This window comes from Candoia aspera, chromosome 1, assembly GCF_035149785.1.
Source record: "Candoia aspera isolate rCanAsp1 chromosome 1, rCanAsp1.hap2, whole genome shotgun sequence".
NCBI classification, from domain to species: domain Eukaryota; kingdom Metazoa; phylum Chordata; class Lepidosauria; order Squamata; family Boidae; genus Candoia; species Candoia aspera.
The window spans coordinates 73236574-73260030 of record NC_086153.1 but is presented as its reverse complement, the minus strand read 5'-3'; the positions used below and the strand labels follow the sequence as shown (position 1 = coordinate 73260030).

At 41.2% G+C, this 23457-nt stretch overlaps 1 protein-coding gene across 1 annotated transcript in view; it reads left to right on the top strand.

The window, feature by feature from the left end:
* Positions 1–13488, top strand: part of KCNK1 (potassium two pore domain channel subfamily K member 1) — a 34410-nt gene extending 20922 nt beyond the window's left edge. Inside the window, exons 2-3 of the mRNA XM_063306734.1 lie at positions 5042–5437; positions 12572–13488. Coding sequence (XP_063162804.1) covers positions 5042–5437; positions 12572–12831 — 656 coding nt within the window. The 3' untranslated portion in view covers positions 12832–13488. The remainder of the gene's footprint in view (positions 1–5041; positions 5438–12571) is intronic.
* The last annotated feature ends 9969 nt before the right edge of the window (positions 13489–23457 follow it).

Genomic DNA, 23457 nt, shown 5'->3' with positions numbered 1-23457 from the left:
AACACAGCACCTACTCACTGAATGGGAGAAGAGAGAGGAAAGATCCCCCCCCCCAACTCTTCTGGAAAGCTGCAGCACCAGAAAGCAAGCGAAAAGAAAGGAAAAGAAGCTGAGGCAACAGCACTAGCCAGCCAGTGATGCTTCAATTGTGGTTCAGCTGGACATTTGCAAAGACTGTGCCTTAAGACCCAAGAGTAGAAAGACAAGAAGAACACAAGGGCAACACAGAAGAAGGCTCTTCAGACAACCCAAATTGCACAGGTTGCTGAGAAGGGTAATTCTGATGTATGGGTGTTTGATTCTGGGGCCAATTGTCATTTATGTAATTGTAAAAGCTCTTTTGTGTCACTGTCTAAAACTGACAAAGTGTATCTTTGGCTGATGGGTCTTGTATTTATCCTGCTTGGGAGAAACTGTGAAAGGTGTGCTGTATGTGCCAAATCTACAGTCAAACCTTTTATCTGTGGCACAATTAGCTGCAACAGGGTATGTCATAACATTTAAGAAAAATGGTTGTGAGATATGTAAAAATGGGAAATTGTGTGCTACTGCTATGTTGAAAGACTTCTTGTGCATTGTGCAAAATGCAAGGAAGCCAAGCTGCAGGGCTGCAGTTGGCAACACGCCATATCATGACCTATGTGTACACCTGATGCACAGGAGATTTGGTCATGCTAATTTCAAGTATATAGCACAAATGCCACAGCTGTGTGCTGACCTAAAGATAAAACCCTGTGACAAATACTTAGATTGTGTAGTTTGCAAGGAGTGCAAAACACATAAAGTTCCTGTGAGTAAGCACAGTGACAGAGTTACAACTAGACCTTTGGAAATTGTACACTCTGACATTATTGGTCCTTTTGCTCCAAGTCTTGGACAAGCAAGGTATGCAATGACCATCATTGATGATTTCTCAAGATACACATTTATCTATATCTTAAAACACAAAGATGAGGCATTTGAGAAATTTAAAGGTTTTGTGACATGGGCAAATGGAAAATTCCCTAGGCCTGTATCTGCACTCCAATGTGATAGAGGAGGAGAGTACCTTTCTCACAATTCAAAAGGTTCCTAGTGGAAAAGGGGATAGAACAAATTCTTTCTAACCCTTACACCCCTCAGCAAAATGGTGTTGCTGAAAGAAAGGGCAGAACTTTGCAAAATGCGATGGAATGCATGCTTAAAGAATCGCATTTATCGTTCAGATTTTGGGCAGAGGCAATGTCTACTGCCTGTTATGTGCAAAACAGACTGTATAACTCTGTGATTCTGGACACTCCATTCCACTTGTTTCATGGTGTGAAACCAAAGGTAAACCATCTTAGAGTGTTTGGTAGCACTGCTTGGGTTCATATTCCAAAACAACAGAGAAGGAAAGGAGGCCCCACAACAAAGAAAGCCACCTTTGCTGGATATGAACAAAGCCAAAGGAGCTACAGGTTCATAGTGGGAGAGAAATTAATAATTAGCAAACGCGCTGCTTTTGCTGAGCAAAACTGGGGGTGATTAAATTCTAGCTCTCCGGTTGATCTGACAACAGAACAGCAAGGACTTGCTGATAGTGATCTTTTGCCTAGTGAGGACATTAAACCAGAAAAGCAAACTGAAGATCTGTCTGATGAGACAGATGCTTCTCAGGAAAGTGATAGGAGTCAAAGCCCTGTATTACCTCGCAGATCTCAGAGAAGTAATAAAGGCGTTCCTCCATCACGTTTTCAGGCTGAAACAGTAAAGGCCTTTCACATATTCACAGAACCTGAGTCCTTAGAACAAGTGAATGCTTTACCACCTGAGATTGCACAAAATTGGCATTCTGCCATGCAACAGGAATTAGCATCCTTGAAAGAAAAGAAAATATGGAAACTGGTAAATCTACCTCCCAATGAATGCTGTCTGGGTTGTAGGTGGGTTTTCAAACTGAAAAGGGATGCTGATGGCAAAATCCAAAAATATAAAGCAAGGTTGGTTGCAAAAGGGTTCACTCAGAGGAAAGATTTAGACTTTGACAAGACTTTTGCACCAGTTACTAAAGGTGAATCAATTAGATTACTGTTAAAAGTTGCTGCACTCAAGGGAATGTCAGTTAACCACTATGACATTCAAACTGCATTTCTCTATGGTGATTTAGACCACAAATTATATATGCAGCAAACCTCTGGCTGTGAAAAAGGGGAGAATCTGGTCTGTGAACTGCAGAAGTCAATCTATGGGTTAAAACAGGCTGCTAGATCCTGGAACCAAAAATTAGATGAAAAACTTCAGAATTTTGGTTTTGAAAAAGGAAAAGCAGATCCATGTGTATATGTGAAGAAAGACAAACAAGGCTGTATGTATCTGTGCATTTATGTTGATGATTTGCTGCTGTTCACATCAACAGAAAAACAAAGGCTTGATTAACAGATTACCTAGGCTTGGAAATAACACAGGGAGAAGGATGGTAGCTTTCTGTTAAGCCAACATAGTAAAATTCAGAAGCTCCTAGAGGATTTTAACATGCAAGACTGTAAACCAGTCTCTACTCCTATGATACCAGATTTTCAGAAAGAAATAGGAGAAACTTAATTAACTGAGGCAGAGAAATATAGATCTGCAATTGGAAGTTTACTGTACATTGCAAATCTCTCTCGCCCAAATATCTCAAATTCTGTGGCCATTTTAAGTAGACAGGTAGAGAAGCCTACATCTACTAGAAAAGCAGCATTGAAGAGGTTAGTAAGGTATTTGCAAGGAACAAAGAATTATTGCCTGAAGCTAAATGTCTGTGGAACAGAGAAATTGCAGGCTTTTGCTGATTCTGACTGGGGAGCAGATGTCAGTGACAGAAAATCCACTTCTGGGATTTTAATTCAATTTGCTGGGTCAAGCTTAGGCTGGCATTCTAGAAAGCAAACACTTGTTGCTCTTTCCACTGCAGAAGCAGAGTTTTATTCTCTAGCACAAACCTGTAACTAGGTTATATGGTTTAAACAGTTGTTAAAAGACATAGGCATGGAAGCAAACCAGCCTATAACTGTTTATAAGGATAATCAAGCTTGCATTGCAATGGCAAAATCTGAAGCTTTCAAGAATAGGACAAAACATATAGATATTAGATATCAGTATATCAAAGACATGATAACTAAAGGGGAAATAAGGTTAAAATATTGTGAATCAAAAGGCATGATTGTTGATATTTTAACCAAACCTCTTGCTCTACCAAGACATACAGAGTTGACAAAGAAAATTGGTTTGTGTCTTATTTCTTAGCAAAACAAAGGGGACTGTTGGCATTTCTTTGTTTTTGCACGGACTAAGCCACTAGGTTAGCATGGTAATTGAGTACTTTCTTAAGTATCAGCAGGGTGAAGAGGTCGAACTTAATTGTCCTCAGTTTGGGTGTTAAAGCTGCATTGCCTGGGGGAGGAACTTGCCTGGACTTGTTTTAGCTTCGCTTTTGTAGCCTTCCAGCCCAGTCCTCTCTGAGTGCGTGTGAATGCACAGCTTGTAAATATATTTTTGTGCTTTCTGTAAATAAATTTATTTTTATAGAAATGCCTGGTGTGTGATTTTTCTGATCTCTCAGGCCAAATGCTTTCCAGCACTCTGACAGTTTTTTTGTTCGCAGATGCACATTACTTTCCCAATATCCATATTAACAAATGGAAACTAAATTTCAGAGTGGAAATAGTCCCATTGGAAAGAGTGACTAGCATAGATAGTATCTGTAAGTGCTTTCTTCATGCCCGCTCCAGAGATGAGAGAAATACTCTTCAGTTTCTAATGGAGCTTCCCCCCCACCCCCATTTCTTTCAGTATGAAGGTTTTGCTTAGAAGCTCCAGATAAATATTGGAGTCTGATAGAAGAGAGTATCTGTAGCACAGAGTTGAACTGTGTAGTCCTTGGTGCTCTCTGAGCTTGGTGGTTTGCTTGCAGACTTTTCATTACCCGACTAGGTAACATCATCAGTGCGAGTGAGTGTGGGGTTTGCTCCCTGTTTATATGCAGTAGCTTGCCCTGCCAGTGTTGGTGGGGGTGTGCTTTTCTCCTTGGTAGTTCTTTGATTAGGGTATTGTTTCCTGCTTGATTGTTTGTCCTGGTGTTAATCCCTGCTTATCTGGGTGTAGGCTGCTGGAGAGGATGTGTTCTGGTCTTTTTGCTTCCTTCTTAGCTTTTTTATTGTCTCTCTTGAATGGTGTGTAAATGTGGTTTATCTCTATGTGTCTATTGATGGCTGATGTATCTGAGTGCCAAGCTTCCAGGAATTCCCTAGCGGGTTTGGATTTAGCTTGGTCTGGGATGTTCACAGTTCCCCAGTTGAAACTGTGGTTGAGTCTGTCCATGTGTTGTGAGATTAAGGAGTTTTCATTGTGTCTTCTGACGGCTAGTTAATGTTCATGGATGTGCTCTGCTAGTCTTCTGCCTGTCTGTCCTACATAGGCTGTTACAGTCCTTACACTGTATGTTGTAGATGACTCCTGTTTTTTTTTCTTCTTGGGCTACTGGGTCTTTTGGTTTACTTAAAATGTTTTGGAGGGCTTTAGTTGGTTTTCTGTGCTACGGTGATACTGTGTGGTTGTAATAATCTGCTGGTTGTTTCTGAGATGATTCTGATGTATGATAGTGTTATTCTTTTCGTAGCTTGTGTTGGTTGTGCTGTAGTGGGTTGGGTAGTGTATCAATAGGTGGAACTAAGTGGTAGAGTCAGGAGAACAAAGGTTGCATGAATGTCCATTTTGTTGGAAGATGTTTCCTGAGCTTAGTTCTCACTTTCCTTGCACAGAAATACTGTAGATAAGAATTGTAATTGTTGAATGAACAGTTACAAGATGGCTTTCCATATTTCAAAATGCAGCTTTTCTTTCTCTTTGCTTTTTGTTCTGTGTTTCACATGAATGATCTTTAACAAAGTACAGACAGTGATATAAAATGTTGTAAATATGCTCTGCACTTCAACTGCAAGTTGAGGTAGCCCATTCTACCAATTTAACTCTGCTCCTTGACAGTTCATTCAAACTTAGCAGCTCTCCAATTCTCACTCCTATCTTTGTGCTTATGTTACAGGTTATGGTCACACTGTGCCTTTGTCAGATGGAGGAAAGGCCTTCTGCATCATCTATTCAGTCATTGGGATCCCCTTCACTCTGCTTTTCCTGACAGCAGTGGTCCAGCGCATCATAGTCTATGTCACCAGGCGGCCTGTGCTGTACTTCCACATCCACTGGGGTTTTTCAAAGCAAATTGTGGCCATCATCCATGCAGTGACTTTGGGCTTTGTGACCGTCTCATGCTTTTTCTTTATCCCAGCAATAATATTTTCTGTCCTGGAAGATGATTGGAACTTCCTGGAATCTTTTTATTTTTGCTTCATTTCTCTGAGCACCATTGGCCTTGGCGACTACGTTCCAGGAGAAGGTTATAACCAAAAATTCAGAGAGCTGTATAAAATAGGAATTACATGTGAGTAGCAAACTAACATGCTAACAAGAAAGAGGCATATTTTCCCTTAATGGCCTTTTATATTATATAACTGCAGATACAGAAAAAAAGGTCATTGGGTTTTTGAAACTCTTACCAAGTTTTTGCTTTTTGTTTAATGTGTAATTTACATTTTATAACTAGTTCCTACAGAAGGTATACATTCTCATTCTGACAAGCAGAGTTCACTAGTCAGATGTTACTAAATGCAACAAGCTCTTATAGAATGGCTGTAAATTGGCTCTTTATAGTAACCAAAAATTAACAATTAAATGGAGCCACCGTATTCAGGAAAGTATGTCTATCAGATCCTTATTTTCTAGGGCAGAAGGGCACAAGCCGCAACCACCTCAAAGTTAAATGTACCATCAGAGTTCCTCCAAACATTTCTGTCAAATTCTAATTCTTAATATGACAAAAAGCAACTGGATATTCAATTCTTTGGTTTTATTCCTTCTCTTAAAGGAATTTTTCTTATATGTGCTTATATTCTTAGTATTTACAAGGTTAATAGAGTCTGGCAGGGGGCAGAGTAAGTCACGCCAAACACTCCTGATTTCCTACCACTCTTTTTAATGCCATCTTCCCAACACAATTTTAAATCTTTTATTACATGTGTTTGTGTTTATATGTAGCTTATATCTCTTAGTTTTCAGCAGGTGTTATATACTTAGAATCTATCTCAAAAGTGTGTAGACAGTTTGGCAGTGAAGCCCAGGCTTTTGTTAATTGCAAGGGTTGTTGTTGTTTATTTGTTTAGTCACTTCCGACTCTTCGTGACTTCATGGACCAGCCCACGCCAGAGCTTCCTGTCGGTCATCAACACCCCCAGCTCCCCCAGGGACAAGTCCATCACCTCTAGAATATCATCCATCCACCTTGCCCTTGGTCAGCCCCTCTTCCTTTTGCCCTCCACTCTCCCTAGCATCAGCATCTTCTCCAGGGTGTCCTGTCTTCTCATTATGTGGCCAAAGTATTTCAGTTTTGCCTTTAATACCATTCCCTCAAGTGAGCAGTCTGGCTTTATTTCCTGGAGGATGGACTGGTTTGATCTTCTTGCAGTCCAAGGCACTCTCAGAATTTTCCTCCAACACCACAGTTCCAAAGCATCAATCTTCCTTCTCTCAGCCTTCCTTATGGTCCAGCTCTCGCAGCCATATGTTACTACGGGGAACACCATTGCTTTAACTATGCGGACCTTTGTGTCAGTGTGATGTCTCTGCTCTTAACTATTTTATCGAGATTTGTCATTGCTCTTCTCCCAAGCGTCTTCTGGCTTCCTGACTGCAGTCAGCATCTGCAGTAATCTTTGCACCTAGAAATACAAAGTCTTTCACTGCTTCTACATTTTCTCCCTCTATTTGCCAGTTATCAATCAAGCTGGTTGCCATAATCTTGGTTTTTTTGAGGTTTAGCTGCAAGCCAGCTTTTGCACTTTCTTCTTTCACCTTCATCAAAAGGCTCCTCAGTTGCTCTTCGCTTTCAGCTATCAAAGTGGTATCATCTGCATATCTGAGATTGTTAATGTTTCTTCCAGTGATTTTAACTCCAGCCTTGGATTCCTCAAGCCCAGCATGTTGCATGATGTGTTCTGAGTACAAGTTGAATAGGTAAGGTGAGAGTATACAGCCCTGCCGTACTCCTTTCCCAATCTTAAACCAGTCCGTTGTTCCGTGGTCTGTTCTTACTGTTGCTACTTGGTCGTTATACAGATTCCTCAGGAGGCAGACAAGATGACTTGGTATCCCCATGCCACTAAGAACATGCCACAATTTGTTATGGTCCACACAGTCAAAGGCTTTAGAATAGTCAATAAAACAGAAATAGATGTTTTTCTGAAACTCCCTGGCCTTTTCCATTATCCATCGGATATTGGCAATTTGGTCCCTAGTTCCTCTGCCTTTTCTAAACCCAGCTTGTACATCTGGCAATTCTCGCTCCATGAACTGCTGAAGTCTGCCTTGCAGGATCTTGAGCATTACCTTACTGGCATGTGAAATGAGTGCCACTGTTCGATAGTTTGAACATTCTTTAGTGTTCCCCTTTTTTTGGTATGGGGATATAAGTTGATTTTTTCCAGTCTGATGGCCATTCTTGTGTTTTCCAAATTTGCTGGCATATAGCATGCATTACCTTGACAGCATCATCTTGCAAGATTTTGAACAGTTCAGCTGGGATGCCGTCGTCTCCTGCTGCCTTGTTATTAGCAATGCTTCTTAAGGCCCATTCAACCTCACTCTTCAGGATGTCTGGCTCTAGCTCACTGACCACACCATCAAAGCTATCCCCGATATTGTTATCCTTCCTATACAGGTCTTCTGTATATTCTTGCCACCTTTTCCTGATCTCTTCTTCTACTGTTAGGTCCTTGCCATCTTTGTTTTTGATCATACCCATTTTTGCTTGGAATTTACCTCCAATGTTTCTAATTTTCTGGAAGAGGTCTCTTGTCCTTCCTATTCTATTGTCTTCTTCCACTTCCACGCCTTGCTTGTTTAAAAATAATTCCTTATCTCTTCTGGCTAGCCTCTGGAATTTTGCATTTAATTGGGCATATCTCCCCCTATCACTGTTGCCTTTTGCTTTCCTTCTTTCTTGGGCTACTTCTAGTGTCTCAGCAGACAGCCATTTTGCCTTCTTGGTTTTCTCTTTCTTCGGGATGTATTTTGTTGCCGCCTCCTGAACAATGTTGTGAACTTCTGTCCATAGTTCCGGGACCCTATCTACTAAGTCCAGTCCCTTAAATCTATTCTTCACCTCCACTGCATATTCCTTAGGAATATTAGTGAGCTCATATCTAGCTGATCTGTGGGTCTTCCCTAATCTCTTTAGTCTGATCCTAAATTGTGCAATAAGAAGTTCGTGATCGGAACTACAGTCAGCTCTAGGTCTTGTTTTTACCGACTGTATATTTGTCCGCCACCTCTGGAGCACCCTGGGTCAATCAGAGCCCAAACTTCGGCAGTTCTGGTACGTGAGCCCAACTTGACCTTCACAGCTAAAATGGGGCAGTTAGCACTCACCAGGTCGTTCTCACACCCATCCTCCACCATCTGCCCATCGGCGCTGCTTAAGGCAAGTGGAAGTCGTTTCCCGCCGGTTGTTTGGAGGTAGTTTGTGCGTCTCCTGTCATATAGACATCCTCCTCCTCGTACACCGCTGCCTTGGCCGCAGTTAGTCGATGGGGGGGGGTAGGCGCCTTTGGCGGGTGCTCCCCAGGCTTGCCCTTCTGGCAGTCTGCGGCCCGGTGTCCTGCTTTGCCACATCTGATGCATTGCCCACGGGCATACCGGCATTGTTTCTCATTGTCCCACACTTCTGTGGCTCCCTGTCGGGGTCCCTTCCCCATGGAAGGTGGTCTGTCGTGCTGTGTGGCTTGCATGTAGGTCCGCTGGGCATGTTCAGCCTTACCAGCTAGACAGATCCAATCATGTAGCGATTCCGGATCATCTCTGCCCAGCGCCCACTTCAGAACATCTCGATTGAGCCCGTCTTTAAATCTGTCTACCAAATTCGCTTGCGACCACTCGGGCACTTTTCCCGCCAAGACTTTAAACTCTAGGGCATAGTCAGCAACTGACTTTTGGCCCTGAACAAGATCTTTCAGAGCCTCCTTGGCTCTAGCCTTAGCAAGCGGATCTTGAAAATATCTCCTTAAGGCGGTCAAAAAATTGTTAAAAGAGCCAAGTTTAAGGGCTTTCGCCTGAGTTAACTGTACATACCAGTCGGCTGCCCTGCCCTTAAGCTTCGTGGCCACTGCCATGATTTTAGCCTTTTCTGACACGAAGCAATGCTTGAATTGTTCCATGTAGCTCGTGGCATTCATGAGGAAGAAAGATAACTTTGTAGGGTCACCATCAAACTTAACGGAAAAGTCCTTCGCGGCCCCTACGGCTGGCGCGGGTCCGGCCGTGGGACGGGCAGGCGCCCCCCCCCCCATGGGACGAGCAGGTGCCCCCCAGGACACTGACGGTGGACCCCTCCGTGGCGGGGATGTGTCCCGTGCCCGTCCTCGGCCCCGCAGCTTCTGCGGTGGGGGAGGGAGGACGGGGGATGGTTGATTGGGATCCAGACTCCCATCGCCTCTCACCTGGCCACCCATTGCCAAAGAAATCGATTTCAACATGAATTCTATCGAGTCCAGCTTCACCTCTATCACTCTTATCCTTTCGGGCTTGACAGCTTCTTCTGGCTGTGGAGCCTCGGGCTGTCGTCCTGCCGCCACCGTCGACTCCACTTCAGGAGTCAGGGGGTAACGGAGTCTCCAAGACATGTGAGACGTCCCCGGTCGGGGTTCCCCCATCATATCCCACATCATCTCCGGAGGAGGGGAGCCAGTTGTTGCGGGTTGTTCCATTTCTCCCCCCTCCACCGATCCACCCAACTCCGAGCTGGAGCTGGAATCCCCCGGGTAGTGGGCGAGGTGAGAAGGGAGGGGGCTCAGGTCCCAGCTTGGGAATGCCGACTCGAGGAGCTGTCTAGTCGCCTCTCCGAACCCCGTGGACTCTTGTTTCGATTCTGCCATCGCTAACTTCTTCTTTCGCAAGAAAATTCCTTGGTAGAGACTAGCGAGGTATTTTTAAAGTGATTCTCAGCTTTATGTAATGAATGCCTTTCCCAATAAATTGCTCAGACTCAAAAACGAAGTTTAAGTTCTGATTTTATTAAGGAATGAGTGCAAACACAAAGAAAGCTGAGAATGAGAAAAGCGCGCCTAAAATCAAACTAAATAGCCCCGTTACACACAGAGTCCCACCCCCCCCTTCAATCATCTCAAATTCACATTCCCAGGTGCTCCTAACGAGTTCTGCTGATCAACGGGCAAAAAGACCTTGACACAAAAAGATAACCCAAACACATTCCTGCTTAGCGCAGAGAGATATAGCACTCGGTGCAAGGTTTATTAGCAGCTCCCTCCCAGCTAGGAATGCGCGTCAGCGCTCTGGCATGTGAACCGTTACGATGTACAGACACATCGAAACGATGAACATGACACTTTGGCTGCAAAGGATGTAGTCAATCTGATTTCGGTGTCCATCTGGTGAAGTCCATGTATAAAGCCGTCTCTTAGGTTGTTGGAAGAGAGTGTGTGTTATGCAGAGTGAGTTGTCTTGGCAAAATTCTATCAGCCTATGTCCTGCTTTGTTTTGTTCTCTAAGGTGTCGTTTGACTGCCCACCTTAGCATTCCAGTCTCCCATGATGAAAATAACATCTCTTTTAGGCGTGTTGTCCAGTAGGTGCTGCAGATCCTCATAGAACTGCTCTACTTCAGGTTCTTCAGCATCTGTGGTTGGGGTGTATGTTTGGATCACTGTGATGTTAGATGGCTTGCCCTGAATTCGAATTGAGATCATTCTATCATTTTTTGGATTGTATCCAAGCACTGCTTTAGCCACTTGACTATTAATTATGAAGGCTACTCCATTTCTTCTGTGGTCCTCTTGTCCACAGTAGTAGATCTGGTGGTCATTTGATGTGAAGTGGCCCATTCCAGTCCATTTCAGTTCACTGATGCCCAAAATGTCTATCTTTAATCTTGACATCTCACCAATAACCACATCCAGTTTGCCCTGGCTCATAGATCTTATATTCCAGGTTCAAGGGTAGTGTAATGATTAGAGTGAAATTTTCAAGCATAGATAAATTCAGCTCCTAATTTCTGTTTAATTAGCAAGAATATTATTGTTGACTCTGGCTGTATTACTAATAGTCTAGAACTCCATTTTGATCTACGTGCAGAAAGGACAGGATGCAAATATAAATACAGGTAGACCTCATTTGGCAACTGCCTCATTAAGCAACCGTTCACAAATAAACAGTAGTAGTAAACAGGTAATAAACAGTAGTAAATGGTAGTAAAAAATCATTTTCCAACCAATGAGTGCACTTATGCCCAAATTTTTGCACCTGACAACAACACATGCCAGAGAGTAATGCTGGTGTTGCTTCATGATAGAACTTTATCTAAATGAGGCAGCAGCAACCAGTGATCTTTGCAGCATCTCTCTTTCTCAGTCATATGGTTTGCTTAGTGACTGTGTCGCTTAGTGCCCATTTTACTGAAAAAATTGCAGTTGCTAAATGAGGACTACCTCTATATTGCAAATAATTATATATGCAAACAAGCTCTATAATTATATATAAATAATTATATATATGCTGAATCCTTATGACACCTCCAGTGCTACTTCTTTTTATCACTACTAAGGATACATAAAAACAAATACAGGTTAAGAAATGTTATTCAGCTAAAACTATACCCATGCATATCACCTGAGCTCAAAGTCTAGCTGGTTAAGTTTGAGAGCCGTAAGAATTGGATATCCACCATGTGAAGTATCTCATTGTGCAATGGCTCCAAAGTACTACAGTGTCTCATGCAGTGTTCTAATCTCCAACAAGGCTTGACCAGTCCATCAACGCTTAGCCAATCTCATCTTGGCATTTTTTGCCCATTTCCTGGTACTTTTACCATTGTTTCAGGATCCATCTTTTTTTTTTTTTAGAAAATCATACCTTTTTGTGCCTTTCTTCTTCATAAGTATCATTCTTTACTTACTGCATAATCTGAAATCTTCCAGAACAAACCATCTTGCTTCTATGGCTTTGAGTGGGCCTGTGTACTCCATCCTTCAGACAGGTCCATTTACACCTTCACACAAATACATGGCATAAGGCTACACATTTATCAGCGAACCATGGCATTGGTACTGTATGCTACAGACAACATACTATCATTAATATGGTTATATATAGTTAAAATATTCTGTTGCCCATACTGATACCTTTATATATAGTGGTTTCACCTTATACATTAATAAAAGTACATTCTCGTTATATGCCATCCCATAAATTATAAACACATGCTTTACTCTAATATAGCTATAACTCCAGCACATAATTATAAAACAGGATGTTTTACCATATTTAAAACTAAGTGACAGAGGTAAACCAATTATATATATGCAAAAGGTGTCTGTGCATGGCACAGGCACTAAGAGATTCTGGATCAAAGCAACTAGTCCTTTCCACTTTGGAGATTTGCAGTACTTCAGAATGGTATGACATATGTCCAGTCAACTCATATTTCATGTACTGTGATAATTATTTTCTAGGTTACCTGTTGTTGGGCCTGATTGCAATGCTGGTGGTTCTTGAGACTTTCTGTGAACTTCATGAACTCAAAAAATTTAGAAAAATATTCTACGTGAAGAAAAACAAGGAAGAAGACCAAGTGCACATTACAGAACATGACCAACTGTCCTTCTCTTCAATTTCAGACCAGGCAGCGTCCATGAAGGAAGACCAGAAAGTAGATGAGCCTTTTGTGACTCCCCAACCTGCAGTTAATTGTGATGGCTTTGTAAACAATTAACCAAGGGCTTCCATTCCAGTATCAACAACAGTGCACTTAACATTCTTGCAGTTAGAACTAGTACTATTAATGAAACTATAGAGGCAGGAATGCTATGCTATACTATTCATATACTCATAATGCTTTGGGATCTTTTACAATTTATGGGCCAAACAGTGTTTTTTTATCACTGGCTCTACATACCGGGAATGTTGGCTGAAACCTAGTGTGCAGTTGAGAACCTCAGGATTCATGATGTATGCACAGTATATAAGATAAGACTACCCTGTTCAGTCTCTTCTCCTCTTCCACTCCAAAATAAACAAAATACTTTTTAACAAAGATGAGACTTTCTAATGCCAACTTTATGCATGACAAGAAATCTTTGGAAAGCAGAGTTAGTAAATACACTTTCCAAGTAGTGCTGAACTGTAAGGGAATATTGTAGCCACGGCATCACCTGGAAAATAGGATACTCTTCCAGATGTCAGTCACTAAGGTATGTGGCAGTGCATATGGCTGTCCCTTTGCATTTATCCCTACAGAGCCTAAAAGTGAGAACCAAGTTTATTGTATCTGTTATGGGTAGTCTCAATCACTCTAATTCTGTGTTCAGCTGTGCACATGTTTAGAGTTTGTCTTAGTATGAATAAGGCAGATAGGCAGATTTTGAAACATCTATCCGCAGTCTATGTCCTACTGTGACTGATCACCTCTACCCTGTGCAGCCTGGAGAGGAAAGTTTGGAGAAGGGTGTTTTATGTGTGACAGAGTGTCGTTTGGAGTTATATTTGCTACAACCTAAGTCTCCTTCAAGTAATTTCACCCTTAAATGTATTCCAGACTGAAGACTTTACTAAGCACGAATGTGATCTTTGGGTGCTTTCCTTCTGGCCTTAAATATAACAAAAGGGTGTTAAGCAACTGATTTAAGTGGGTGTAGGATCAGGGACCCATGAATACCAGCATATACAGAATTGAAGGCATAATACAGGGGAATGCCATCTTCCTTAGCATTTTCATCCTCGCGTTGGGCTCCAATTTTACCTGATAGGCTGTGATTCTCAAACCATTCATAGCCACGCAATTCTAGAGCTATGATCTTATTTATTCAGTGGAATAGCAATCAAGCTGAATATTGAAGTAATGATGAAAAGAGAAAAATACTTGAAAGCTCTTATCACCTAAAAGCACTGTATATGAATTTAGTGTTTATTAATAGATTTTATACCTTTACTAGGGAATTTGACTTTCTTGATAAATCTGCTTCACAATCTAAAAGAACTGAAATTTATTTTTAAGAGACCACAACTCAGAGATGCTTCTTAAATTTGATTTGAAGCTTAGTGTATTTGCATGCTCATCAAAGTTGCTATTTTTGTACCACCTGTGTTAGTTTTGATTGTAAAGTTTGACTTTTATTTATGTACATAAACATATTTATATATTGTACATATTATGTAGATTGCCAGAAATGAAGTGTCATATTTGAAGTTTTAAAGGTTCTTTTCCCCACAGATTTCTTTTTATGAAGAAGAAATCATTCAAACTATGGCACTGAAAACAATGACTTAAATTCTGACCAAATGAATGTGGAAGGGTAAGTCATTATGCCTGCAATGTTAACATTCTTGTTTTGGTTTTTTAAATATGCCTAGACTACTCATCTTAATGACAGTATTTCCAAGAAGCTTGAGTGCTGCTGCATCCTTCATAATGCACTGTACTACAAAATTCAGAGTTTATTGACAGTGGTTGCCTGGAAACAGGTGAAGTTCCATAATCGCAGAAGGTTGTTTTGTAGTTTTTTTAAGTAAGGGAAGATAATAAAGCTTAGTTAGAATAAGGGTAGACACTACAAAAAAACTGTAGAGATAAACAGAATTATTATGCTAACAATTAGTATTTCAGACTTTTAAAATAAATCATGTGTGGTTCCAATTCTCTCTCTCTCTCTCTTTTTTTTTGCTGTCCTAATATTTAACTGTGTGTTGGTGAATTTACTTGTCATATGAAACAGGAAATATATATTACCATTACACTAGCTGTGCTGCTAGCTTCTTCAGGGAGGATGTGAAAGTGAACTTGGCCACAGATGTTCAATTGCCTGTGTTCAACAGAGTGGAATGCAAAACTCTGCATTATTATTGTTTCCACTTTAGAGAACAAACAGTAGTTAATAACATTTAAGCTGAAGTACATGACTGTTTATTACCCATCAGTTAAAACTGACTTCAGGAAAAACTTTCATTAAACATCAGAAGCCTGCCTGATTAGAAAGGCATTGCCTTTCAACAAAAGGGTAAGTTCCAGAGGCTCAGAAAAGTACCTCTGATACTCTTACTAAAAAGCACTTCTGATTATGGTGAGGTAGAAAAAAGGATGTTTTCTAAGGACCTTAAAACCCAGACAGGTTCATATATGTGAATGCAGTACTTTACACATTTTATAGGACACAAGAACTTTGATTGGTGCCTCGAAATGACCTAATACTCAGTAAAGCTGTACCCACTCCCATAACTAGTCCTAATCAATAGTTTGGCTGCATCATTCTTGACCAGTTGAAGTTTCCAACACTTTTAATAGGCAGCCCCACGTAAAAAGCATTAAGATAATCCAAACAGGAATTTCATCATGTGGAACTATTATCAGATCCGACAAGGGAACAGTTAACACGCTGGCCTGAGCTGTGCAGATGCACTACTGTCTACAGGTAGTCCTCTGTTAACAAAGGTAATTGGGACTGGACTTGTTGCTAAGCAATGTGGTCATAAAGTGAGATGTCACGTGGCTGCATCGCTTAGTGATGGCAATCTCTGCAGTTCCTGTTGTCATCATTAAGTGAGTTTTGCGGGTCATTAAGTGAGGACCTTGCAACTTCCTGCCAGCTTCCAACAACAAAGTCAGTGGGGAAGCTGGCAGTAAGTGGCAAGTGCCAGGCAACTTGTGAGCAGACCACCAGGCAGATAAGTGGCTGCTGCCTGGTGGGGAAGGGTGTGCAAGGTTGTATGGGTGGCCAGGCAAGTGCTGTGTGAGTGCAGCGAGGCTTAGGGAGGGTGAGCAAGTGGAAGCGAGGCTAGGGAAGGGTGCGGGGAGGGTGTGTGAGAGTGCATGCATGTCCAGGGAGGCACAGTGTGAGTGCAGCAAGGCCTAGGGTGGCTGCTGCCAGGCAGGGAAGGGTGTGCATGGGTGTGGCATGGCGCAAGTGCAGTGAGGCTTGGGGTGGCTACTGCCAGGCCCAGGAGACTTTCCTGAGCGACTTGCGACCTTCCCTGCCAGCTTCCCCATTGGTTTTGCTTGTGGGAAGCTGGCAGGGAAGGTCACAAATGGTGATCACGTGAGTGTGGGACACTGCAACCATTGTAAGTGTGAGCCAGTTGCCAAGCACCCAAATCACAATCACATGACCGCAGGGTGCTAGGATGGCCAGAACTTTGAGGACTGGTTGTAAGTACTATTTGTTCAGCACTGTTGTTACTTTGAACTGTCGCTGAACAAATGGTCATTAACTGAGGATTACCTATACTTCCGATTCCTGGGTATCAGGTTGAAGACATCATTCTGGAAGGTATGCCAACTATGAATTTGATTCTTCAAGGAGAGGATGGACCTCATTTACTTTTCTCATAGAAATACTAATTTGTATTGTCTGGATTTATTTACAACCAATATCAAACACGTATTTAGAAACTGATATTTTCCTTAGATTTAAATGGAGAAGTTAAATTACAGTTTATCGGCCTACAGATGACATTTGCCCCAAATTTGGTGGTTGACCACTTCCACTAATTTTATATGTATTAGGGATATGTGAGGCAATGGTGATGCATTTGCTTTATCAAAAGTAGTTCATATCACACCTTATGGGTGTTTTCAGGGGCTGATTAGAAGACGCTTCTGTATAGCTACTGGAACTGTTAAAAAGGCTTGAAACTATATAAAGTAAAACAATATTGTTTTTTCACTTTTAGAAGTGTGCGGTGTTGCTTAGTATGCACCTTTGAAGCTTTGCACAGCCCTAGTGTGTGTGTGTGTGTATTATGTACAGTATATATTAAATAAGATGGAAGCATTGAATAGAGACCTCTCTCCAGCATTACCTTCTGAAATCTTTCTTAAAAAAGAATTGGAGTCAGCCATGAACAGGCCACATTCCAGCTACTGAAAAACCACAGACTATTCATAATAATTCAGAGGTACCTGATGGCAGCAAATATTGTATATTCACACCAAGTTTAAGGAGCCTTCACTTTCACCCTGCCAAACAGAACAACAGAACAGTTTTATTAATCATCCTTTCAGCGTCAGTCTATTATTTCTTTTAATGAAACATCCACATCAGATTACAGGAAAAAAAAGTAATTTAAAACATCTGGGAGAAATAGGTGTGCAGAGAGCATAATTCAAAGCAAAATTAATTATGCTTAGACAATTGACTTAGTGTGCTTCAGGCTAGTAATATATTTTTGTCAGAAAAGCTAAACCTACAGAAAACATTTACATTTTTCAAAGGGTATTTCTGTAGCTCTTGCCAATCCGGAAAAATATACTTAATTTCATTCACGTTTAAAAATCTATCTCATGGTTCCACTACTCAGCAGATTATTAATGTTTGCCCTCTGGTGGCCAGTTGGATGGTGCTGATGTGCTCTAGTTGCAGTTTGTTTGTTTGTTTGTTTATCAAATTTATCACCGCCCATCTCCCAAAAGGGACTCTGGGCGGTTTACAATAAAACATAAATAGAAATATAAAACTGTAAAACACTATAATACATAATAAAATATAATAAAAACCTCGATGGCTGGAAGTTCTTTATGATTTGCAGGCAGAGCAGGGTCCTTCTAAGAAACTAACCATCCCCAGGAATGGCTAATCTCTCTCCCGCCCCAGGCATAATTGCAGAACCAGGTCTTTAGCTGTTTCCTAAAGTCCAGGAGGGAGGGAGCCAATCTCACTTCCGGAGGAAGGATATTCCAAAGGGCAGGGGCTATTGCAGAGAAGGCCTGCCTCCTGGACCCCACCAGATGGAATTCTCTTGCAGACGGGGTCCGTAGCATGCCCTCTCTGCACGACTGGGTGGGACGGGTTGATGTGATGGGGAGGAGACAGTCCCTCAGGTAACCTGGACCCGTGCCATGTAGGGCTTTAAAGGTGATAACTGTCCTAACAGTGAGACACACACTGAGACGAGGAGTAGTTCTCTAGTGTTTATTACTGCTACATAAACAGAATCCTAACAAACTGAATAAGCGTGGGAAAACCCAGACATATAAACCCCAAAAGCTAAGGCGGGCCTGATCTGTGTCTCTCTGAATGGCTGCTTAATTCCTCAGTACTACGCATGCGTTTTCCCCCCTGGATAGAGGCCCCCTCCTGCTCACCATCATTACTCATGACAATAACCAACACCTTGAATTGGACCCAGAAGCATACTGGCAACCAATGCAGCTCGTGGAGCAAAGGGGTGACATGTGCTGATCTTGGGAAACCCAAGATCGCCCGCGTGGCTGCATTTTGCACCAGCTATAGCTTCTGAATACTCTTCAAGGGTAGCCCCATGTAAAGCGCATTGCAGTAGTCTATATGGGAGATAACCAGGGCATTAGTGACCATTCGAAGGGCCTCTTGCTCCAGGGAGGGGTGTAACTGGCACACAACACAAAGATAGATATAGGGGAACCCCTTGAGTTAATTTTGGTGGGATTTCTTTCATCCCAGGAATGCTTTGAGGTTTTCATGTATCTGCCAGCTTCCAGGCCATCTTGACTACTCTGCTCTATGTTCTTTGGCTCCTTTAGGAAGATGATTGTAAAGCTAGTCAGACAGTTCAAATCAATTATTTCTTTGACCATACTGGCTCCCATGCATTTGGGCCAAATAGTATATGCCCTTTTCACTTTGTGGGTGAAGAAACCATCTGCCTTCCAGATACGGATTTCCATAAAGTCCTGAAGTTCCTTTTGGCACTTTCTGTCATGAGTACGGATGGTGAGCAGGAGGGGGCCCCTATCAAGGGGGGAAAATGCATGCGTAGTAGTGAGGATTTGAGTAGTCATTCAAAGAGACACAGAACAGACCCGCCTTGACTTTTGGGGTTTATGAGTTTTCTCACGCTTCTTCAGTTTGGTAGGATTTTCTGTCTAATGTAGCAGTAATAAAACACTAGACACTTATTCCTCATCTCTGTGTGGTTCCTGCTTGTTAGGACACTTTCTGATGACAGTTCTGAGTGCCAGTTTGGTGTAGTGGTTAAGGCATCAGGCTAGAAACTGGTAGACCATGATTTCTAGTCCCGCCTTAGGCACAAAGCCAGCTGGGTGACCTTGGGCCAGTCACTCTTTCTCAGCCCTAGGAAGGAAGCAGTGGCAAACCACTTCTGAAAAACCTTGTCAAGAAAACTGCAGGGACTTGTCCAGGCAGTTGCTCCTCTGGGGGGAGATGGGTGGTAGCAAAAACTGATAAATAAATAAATAAATAAAACACTGACTCAAAGGCACACATGCACACAGTGACAGTTCTAGGCCTTCACCATGGTCTTAAGTAGTAGTTGACCATATTTATTTATTTAATTTAATTTATTATGGACACCCACTCCAGAAGACTGAGTGGCTTACAATATCAAATAAGCAATTAAAAACAGTTTAGAAAACATGATACAAAAGATGACAGGAACTTCACAGACACACTACCCCCAGGTCTGGAGGAGAGACACTAGCCACAGGACACTTCGTAGGCCATTGACAATAGGAAAATTGCATGTATTGTTCCACCCCACCTGCCAGTTATAGACATAGGGAGTCCTTTCAAAATTGGCCAAGAACTGATCAGAATCTTCACCCTACCTGTATTCTGGAAAATTGTACTGTTGCACTGCTGGGAGTGTTGGATTGGGTTCAGGAGAAGGCATTCTGCTGTTCAACCTCTCCATTTCTAATTGATTAGTCTATTCCTCCCACCCCCCAACCTCATTTTTTTCCATTTCCTCCTCCTAGCGTTGCAGCTCCATTAAAATGTACATACATACATACATACATACATAAAACATATTGGCTTGGAATTCCAATTTCATGAGCTCAAGTGGATTGGTTAATCCCATCAGGGTGACTGGGCTGCTGCCCCAATGCCCCAATGTACAAAACGTGAATCAGAAGCTGTGGGAAGATGGTCAACCTCACTCTTTTTCTAGCCTTGGTCCAGCTACTTCTTCAGCAGTCATTCTTCCCTTAGTTTTAAAAGGACCAATGTTTTCCCATCTCCAGCAGAGGGAAGATGGGGTCATCTGACTGTGCATATACATGACATCTCACCCTCATGGCATTGTATATTCTCTGTCTGGCCATCAGCCTACAGGATTGCAGATGTCTGGCAAGCACAATATCCTCTTTGTCAGGAAAAGCTAAATGCACAAAAAACATACAAGTATTTCAACAATTACTTCTGTAGTGCTCTTTAGCCTAGAAAAAATATTTTTAATTTTATTTGTTTTTTAAAATATGTGATGTGGTCCCACGATTATTCAGTAAATTAACAATGCTTGTGTGAGATTTACTACAGACTGCTAGCAGTATCTAAGTTTATTCTTTAGTTTCTTCATATTGTAAGAGGTCTTTATTTTTCTCCTCATAAAGAAATTATTTCTACCTTACAGCAAAGTCGCACTGATGATTGTAGGAGCCCTCTGGCTCAGTTATATATTCTAGGCAGTTAATTAGTGAGATCTTATGATGAAGTACTGGTCCAAGACATTTTGCCAATTTGTGCTGGAACCATCAGCAAAAATGTCAGAATTGTGCCCAGAAATTGCTTTGCTATAGAAAAGGTAGACAATAACATTGAAGACTGGCATAACTGTTCCCCTTTTATCAATAGACTTTTCTTGTGCAGCTTCACCCACTGATTTTCTACGCTAATTTATTTTCAGAAAACCACATGTTCACCATTTATTCACTGTTTTAAGCAACGAACACTTTTCTACAATGCTCTCATACAATTGCTACAACTGTTAATGGATTCCTGTGTAATGTAATACGAAAGAACTTTCTTCATACTTAATAGGATATTTGTGGAGGACATTCATGAATGGCCACATTGACTTTTTTTTTTGGCACCAAAAATACACATGTACATAGGGATTGGATTTTGTGGATAATAAATGTAGGACTTGAAAATCATAAAGCATACAGTGGTGAACATTTGTTATGACAGAAATTCAGAGTGGAGTATTCATCTAGATTGGATAAGGATTGCTCAAGTCCAATCCTTTATTTATTTATTGATCTTGCTAACATGCTCAAAGTGGTCTAACAAAAATAAATGAGATTCTCATAATAACAGCAGACAGGCAATCAAATAATATTTTGTATATTTCTTCAAAGCAGAGCTAAAATTCTTAATTTTCATTAACTTATGTTAATAAACTCCAAGTCCTGACATTTTAAAACGTTCCTTTGAAGTCAGAGGTGCAATAACGCATGGCATCAACAAATTGATGTTAGTCTCAAAATTATAGGAGAAAGGAAAGATTACTTTGCAGAAAATTGGCCTGTCTAAATGGGAATGGTATCGTGTGTTGCTGAAACTAATCAGAAGTTAAGGTGACAGCTGTAAATTGAAATGGTGGCCAAAGGCATCAGAACCAAGGAGGGGGATCTGGGGAAACTGAGCTTTTTCATTCAGGCTTTTTGCAGAAAACTCTTAAGTGATAGCTTCACATAACATTATGTTCCATCCCTGCCATCTTTTTTTCCTCCTTGTGCAGTTGGAAGGGGACTCAATGGATTATCTAGCTCTTCTAATATCTGCCTCATGTATCCAGTGAGTATTTCAAGAAAAGACTATGTCCCAATAACCCTTAACAAATCATTACGTGGCCAACATGTTCTAATACAATAGGAATTTTATTTTGATGATTAATCCCAACTGTTATAGACAGTAGTGGTTGCTTAAAGAAAAAAATGCTATATACCTTACTAAAAATAGGCAACATATTGTTGAGATCACAAAATATTTTCTGTCGCTACCCAATCAGTACCAGTCAGAAACAGGCAGTATTTCTGAAAAAAGCAAACCAGTGAGTTTAAATACATTAAATCCTTCATAGATTTTGGCTACAGTATTGTCTTTTTTGATACCTCCATGCACATGAGAATTTCTTAGAACATTTTTAGAAAAATTCCATCAGGGTGCTGCAAATGTGAGCATTTGAACAGTTTGAGGAAGATCAATTTTTTAACAGCTAAAAGCCATAGTTAACTGAAGGAGAAAAGATCAAGGATGAGTGGGATAATGATGAGTAATAAACGGAGCCAGTGAGAAACTCAATCTTTCTAGATTTTTCAGTGGCATTGGGATTGTCCTTATTTTATAAACTATGATAAACATTTTTTAGAGTTTAACATACCGTTGTGTGCCTCAAAATCTTTTGGTTTCTTTTATACTACAATTACAATGAATACCAGTACTACAAATACAGTGAATAATAAAACAGTCATTGCTATATTCATATTTACACATGCATCATTTATTCTTAAAAGAAGATGAAACATTTCATTGAATGATTAATTGATTACATTTTAAATACTATAAACAGTAGAAGGATCATTTAATCAAGTTTCCAGTCATAGAAAAGAGCCTTTAATTCATTATTGTGTTTGATGCTTCCAGAACAAATAATCTCCCCAAATGTATTGGGTTACCAATTTACTTAAAAAGAATGCTATTTTTTAAAAAAAGACTTTGAGCAATTTCAGTCAAAACCATGAGTTCTTAAATTTAAATTTTAAATTTTAAACTTTAACCTTGGGGAGGGTGCATGAATAGCCAGCATGGCATGAGTGCAGAGGGGCTGGGGGAGGGTGTGCGGGTGGGGGAGGCTTACCCCAGTGACTTGCAACCTTCCCTGCTGGCTTCCCCATTGACTTTCTGGGGCAGCTGGCAGGGAAGTTTGCAAATGGCAATCATGTGATTGTAGGGTACTGCAACCAGACATAAGTGCAAGCTGGGTGCCAAGCACCCAGATAATGATCACGTGATTGCGAAGGTGCTGGGATGGCCAGAACTGCGAGGACTGGTTGTAACCTCCATTTGTTCAGTGCTGTCGTAACTTTGAGAGGTTGCTAACCGAATGGTCATAGGTCGAGGACTATCTGTACACTAGAGCGGTATTCGCCAACCTGACTCCATTCAGATATATTAGACTGCAGTTCCCATGGTGCCCAAACAGCATGAATAATGGCTGACAATTACACAGCTGAAAGCTGACACATCTGGAAGTACCTGATTGACAAAGATTGCACTAGAACCATTGCTCTAAGGACAGGATGAAACTACCCTGACTGCTGTGAATGTTGGGAAGGTGAAAAGATCTGATAATGAAGGGGCAAATGTGGTGAGGTGTTGACAGTCCATCTGGCCATGTGACATTTTGTAAAGGCTCCCTATGAAGAGGTTATAAGTTGGGTTAATAATGAATGCATGTGTCTCTGGGAAACCTTGCTGACATTTTAAATGCTGCAGGGATATGAGGAATGGCTGTAAAGCTTTTCTGTGAAAGGAGAAAGGAAAATAAGTTCATGAAGTAAGAAGTTCTTCAGGTGACAGTTCTGCATAGTAATAGGATATAATATTACTATATATAGTAATATTCT